This window comes from Cebus imitator, unplaced genomic scaffold (genome assembly GCF_001604975.1).
Source record: "Cebus imitator isolate Cc_AM_T3 unplaced genomic scaffold, Cebus_imitator-1.0 Scaffold509, whole genome shotgun sequence".
Classification (NCBI taxonomy): Eukaryota; Metazoa; Chordata; class Mammalia; order Primates; family Cebidae; genus Cebus; species Cebus imitator.
This window is the reverse complement of record NW_016107824.1, coordinates 487,116-492,580: the sequence shown is the minus strand read 5'-3', so window position 1 is coordinate 492,580 and position 5,465 is coordinate 487,116. Positions and strand designations below refer to the sequence as shown.

Here is a 5,465-nt window from a genome sequence, read left to right as displayed (position 1 = left end):
AGCTGCCCCTCCCCATCCTCTCTGCTGCTGGCCTGGTTAGGAGCCATCTGTGCCCCCCAGTCCAGGGGTCTCCAGGCTCCTGGCCCTTCTCTTGGGCTGCCTCTCCCAGCTGCAGTCATGGCCAGGACGCCTGTTAGGCTGAACCCCATGAGGCTGGACCTCTCTAGACCCACAGGCCGCACGGGCTACTTAGCCCTTGAAATGTGCCTGGCAAAAGTGAGGAGCTGCGTTCCCCTTTCCCCTCATTGTGCATGAGGCCCACGTGGACAGCACCCAGCCCCACAGGCCCAGCGCTCACAGCCACAGTCAGCCTCGGCAAGGGTGCCGGGGGCCCTGGGTCCAACCCTGACCTTCCCAGTCTTCCACTTCGTGTCGTCCCAGCGATGGGGGCTACAGAGGAAGATGCTGAGCTGGGGTGGCCAGCTGTGGTGGGGGTAGCAGCGACTCTCCAAGGAACAGACCCTAACACAGAGGCTGGGCAGCCGCCTGCACCACCTGGGTGGGGAGGGACACAGAGACCCCCTGCCCCCGTGCCGCGCTCTCCAGGGCACCCCCACCCAGGGCAAGCCCTCAGGCTGCTGGGGTGCTATTTGGGGCAGGGAGGAGCGTGTGAGGTGCTGGAGGTCCCGGGCAGACAATGAGGCATCTGGGGGCAGGGCAGGCCCAAACACCACCCACCAGGAACAAACTCCTCAGCTCGCCTTTCAGACAGCACGCCCGTCTCATCAGCGTCTTCACAGCTGGCCCTGAGCTCCTTCCTCCAGACAGCAGGTGGGCTGGGGTCTAGGGAGGCTCACAGGACGTCCTATCCAGCGCCAGGCCCTGTGCCTACCACGCCAACACCTAAAACAGCTTCCCACCTCGGGCGGGGGAGGGAGCACTGACTGCGCCCTGGCCAGTGGGATTCTGCGTGGGAGCGACTCAGGCGAGGCCTCACCCAGCTCCCCTCTGGAAGGGGACACCCGCTCCAGGCAGGCTAGGAGCACTGGGAACTGGGGGCTCAGAGCTGGGCAGGCTGGGCCGCCCCTCCTGCTGCGGAACCACAGACTTCAAGGACTGCTCTGGCCACCGAGTGCCGCTGGCTCCGGATTTCTCACCCTCCCATGCCGCCTGCTCCTGCTGGCGCTACCAAGACCTCAGTCCCTGCAGGGGCCGGGACATGGGGACAGGCGGACTTGGGAGGAGGTGGTGGCTGGGGGCTGGAAGGAGACGTGGGCATGGCCAGGAGGCCTATTAGGCTGAATCCCAAAAGGCTTGGCCTCTGTCCTGCACCACCGGCCGTCCACCCCTGTGAATGTACAAGCTCTAGGCTGCCCACCTGCCCACCGTGAGATGGGGCGCTGGGGCCCTCTCGCTGTGGCCATGCCCTGTCCCCAGGGCCGGTCCGGCACACAGAGGTCCCCACAGGCGGTGGCAGCAGCATCCAAACCACGGCCAGCTGGACCCGGGCCCCTCCTCTATGGCCTCCTGGGAGCTCAGAGAGTAGCATACGCTTCTGCAGGAAGCGGGGAGAGGACAGGGTGGGGGCTCCCCAGGCTCCCAGGTGGAGACCCTGCCGGAGAAGCTCTCTGCCAGCTGACAGATGGCGGCCCTGGCCTTGGAGCCTGCCAGTGCCCACAGAGCACAAGCCACTTCCAGGGCAGGGCAGCTCCTGCCAAGTGGAAGCCAGCCTGCCCAGAGTGGGGCCTGCGTCAGCCTTGGCGGCACAGGTTGTTTCTGCCCTGGCTGGGCAGCTCTGCGCTGGGCCAGGAAGCCACCTTGCCCTCCCCGTCCCCTCAGTCCTTGGGAGCCTGTGGTGGTCCCCTCACCTTCCAGCTATGGGCAGTGAGGTTCTGAGGCCTGAGCCGTTTATCCAAAGCCACACAGGCAGAGCCAGGAGCCACACAGGGTCTGAGACCCAAGCCAGGCTCTGGACCACATGCTCCGAAGGAAATCCAGCCACACAGCCACAGCTGCCTTGGGCTAGGCCTGGGCATGGGGGAGGGAGACCTCAGGCCCTGAAACCCCCACATGGCTGAGGGGGGGGCCACCCCCACCCATGCAGACATTTCCACCCTCTACGTGCCCAGCTGCCGCCAAACCTGGGCCGGCCACTCCCCCCCCTCCAGTCACGCTGGGCTGGGTACAGTGAAGGCAGTGCCTGGGCCTGGGCCTGTCCACAGCCCGAGTTCACCAGGTCACAGAGGCCGAAACGCCTTGGCAGGGTGGCGTTGCCCAAATCACAGGCGGCATGGGTGTGGGTGGGCAGGCAGACCGCAGCCCGCTTCCGGCTCTTGGGGGTGTTCTCAAAGCTGGCTCTTTGTCCTCCAACCTCACCCCCGTTTCAGAAGACGTGGCCAGTGGAGGGGGGGCCCGTGAGCTGCCTTGGGGAGATCAGGACATCCAGTGCCCGGGACAAAGGCACCTCAACACAGCCAGCCCACAGCCCCACACCTGGGCTAGGGGACGCAAGCGCCCGGGGAGGTGGGTTTTGTGGACGCCCGTCCCTCCTCTCTGACCTCCCCCAAGCCAAGCGAGACCAATGGACATTAAGGACCTGCTTCCCCACAGTGGGTCCCCAGTGACATCCCCAAGCTCATCCTTGACCCTGCCCTTAGCCAAGAACCTGGAGGGAACCATCTGGAAGCCCTAGACATATCTGGGGCCACTGCCTAGAGCAGAGCTGCTGGGACTTAACGCCTCTCCTGGGGTCTGTTCCAAGCCCACACCCAACCTCGAGGGGCTGACGCTGGAGAAAGCTCCCATGCACAGATCGCAGTTTACAAAGACCACTTCAAGGTGGGAATGGGGGGGCTCTGGGGCCGACCTCACACTCCTGCTCCCCATTTTCTACGGAAGGGTGCTGCTCGATTCTAGGAACACGCTTGTGGGCAGGTAGGTGGGGGGGGGGGTTGCCTGGGAAGGGGATGTGAAGGGCCCTCAGGCCTCGGCCCTCCCCCAGGCTGGAATCTGGGGCGCCCTGCTCCTGGATGGCCAGGCATGCCAGGAATGGCCCCAGCTGTCGGCCTGGCCCAGAGTGGCTGCAGCATCTCCCCTGGGCCCCAGCCTCTCTAGCTGCTGCAGGCTTCAGAGGAGGGGTGTGGAGAAAGAGGCACGGAGGCAGCTGTTCCCTCCAAACCACAGCGTCTGGGGCTGTCCTGCCACTTCCGGGAGAACAGTGGCCTGGGAGCCGCCTCCCTTCTTGGCCTTGGTCACAGTCACCCGAGCTAAAAGCCCCCATCTGGCCCCCAGGGTGCTGCTGATGCTCTGTCTCCCAGAGTCCAAGGGGCTCCCAAAACCCAGCAGGGTTGGGGGCGTTCTCTCTGAGTGACCAGTGCTGCCCCAGCCCTCAGCCGCCTCCCAGCTGGGGTGGGGTCCCAGGTGCAGAACCGGCGACTAGCAATAGTGTGGGTGCAGGGGGCACTGACAGGACCCAGAGACTGCCCTGGACCAGGGGTGGCACCGGAGCCCACATGGTCCTGAAGGTGGGGGAGGGGCGGGCAGGGTCCTGACATGGACATATTTTGCCTCATAGTGGAGTGAATTTGAGCCTTGGCTCCAGTCCCCCTCCAGCAGGCCCCCCCCTCCACCAGCTCCCTCAGCCTCCAGCTGTCAGGGTAGGGGGCTACTGTCTCCCAGCCCTGGGGGAGAAAATAAGGGACAGCAAGAGGGGAGGCCTCTGGGGAGGGAGAGGTCCAGCCTTCCCCCACCTCCCGTCACAGAGCCCCCGGGCCTGTTGAAAGGCAAACACCCCCAAATCCAAAGGAGGAGGTCCCGAGGAATGTTTTCACAGGCGCTGGCCTCCTCCCAGCATGCCCCAGGTTGGGATGCCAGGGAAGAAACGCTGTCCCTGGAACAGGTGGAGAAGGGCCCTGGAGGCATGGGGCCCCCCCCAAGCTGCTCTCACTGGCAGAGGGCTGAGGGGTGCAGGGCCTGGGGGTGAACATGCGCGCTGAGCCACTGTCTCCCCTACCACTGTCTCCAGAGGGTGAGTGGGGGGCCGAAAGTTGGGGGATGGCAGGAGCTGTGGTGCCCTTGGGGGCAGCTACTGGAGGGTCTGGCTGGCCAGGGGCCTGGTCAGCTGCCAGAGGCTGAAATTGGAGCCAGCTGGAACCTCGAGGCCTGTGGGAATGAGGGGACTCACGAAGCCCCTTCAGGGGTGGTTGGGAAAGGGCTCCCTGGCCACCCCAGGACCACAAGAGCAGTGAATGCCGTGAGCGCCTTTAAGCCCTTTATGTCCATTCTCTCTTAGAGTGGCAAGAAGGAGGCTGCCCTCTTGTACCCAGTGACGTCCCAACCACAGCTGGCCCTGCCCTGGCCAGCCACATCCTCTGTGTCCAGGTCCGCCTAGGGTGTGAGGAGACGTGGCTACGGCTAGGGAGTGCCCATGGGGGATGTGGGGGCCGATGCCTGGGCTTCCTTCCACCCTGGCTTGCTCCCATGTTGGAGAGACCGTGGTGCCAGGGGCCCAGAGAAGATTTCGAGGAGCAGAGTCCAGCAGCCTCCGGGGGCAGGCCCCCAGACCTGATCAGCCCAGGCAGCTGCTAAGGGTCCAGGAGAAGCCCAGGCCCAGAGCCGCAGGGCTGTGCATGCCGCGGTGAGGCCCTTGTGCGGCAGGACCTGGCTTGGGCTGGGTGCTCCCAACCAAGAAGCAGCCCAGAGTTGGAGGTCCTGGAGGGCAGGGCCTGCAGCCACCCCTGCTGGCCAGGAACTTGGGGTGGGCTGTGGGACATCAGCCCAGACTGGCCAGGGTCATGGGCCCACCGCAGGGAGTCCCTACGGAAACCCGGCCCCAGCCCCGCAGAGAGGGGCGCTCCTGCCGCTGCTCCTGTCTCTCTGCTCCACTCAACACTAACCCCTCAGACCCTGGCAGGGGTCCCTCCAAAGAGAGGCCACAGTCTGCTGGGTGGTCCCTGCCTGACCCCAGCAGTCCTGGTTATTCCACTGGGTGGAGGCTTTGGTTACACTCACTCCCCACACCCTCTGGAGTGGGGCACCCACCCAAGGCCCCTCAGCTCACAGGCCCCCAAAGGCGGCCAGGGCCAGCGGTCCTGGGGGAGACCTGTGGAGCTCCAGTGGAAGACGCTGTCCCGCAGGGGCGGGAGAGACAGCCGGGACCCCGCAGGAGCCGATGCCTTACCTGGGCCAGCAGCCAGAGGACCAGGAGGAGCGCGGCGTCCATCGGAGCCGGGGCGGGAGCGGGGCCCGAGTGCACCCGCGACCCAAAGCAGCGCGGCCGGGCTGAGTGACAGCGCAAGTGCGCGGGGCGGGCCAGGACCAGCTACAGCACGTGTGAGGGGGGCGTGGCGGGGCGTGGCGAGGGCTGAGTGACAGCACGAGAGAGGCCTCTGACGGGCCGAGGCAGGCCTGGGCGGGGCTAAGGCAGAGTCACAGCACTAGGGCAGGGGGGTGGGGCGGAGCCTCCTGAGGGTAGGAGCGGGGCCGAAGGCTGAGTGACAGCACGTGTGCGCGTGTGGCGGGCGGGG

The 5,465-nt window shown here is 65.9% G+C and overlaps 1 protein-coding gene across 1 annotated transcript in view; it reads right to left on the bottom strand.

Annotated features, from left to right (window-relative positions):
• The window catches only part of CDH15 (cadherin 15), a 23,305-nt gene extending 18,068 nt beyond the window's left edge, over nucleotides 1-5,237 (bottom strand). Inside the window, exon 1 of the mRNA XM_017513929.2 lies at nucleotides 5,120-5,237. Coding sequence (XP_017369418.1) covers nucleotides 5,120-5,161 — 42 coding nt within the window. The 5' untranslated portion in view covers nucleotides 5,162-5,237. The remainder of the gene's footprint in view (nucleotides 1-5,119) is intronic.
• Between the last annotated feature and the right edge of the window lie 228 nt (nucleotides 5,238-5,465).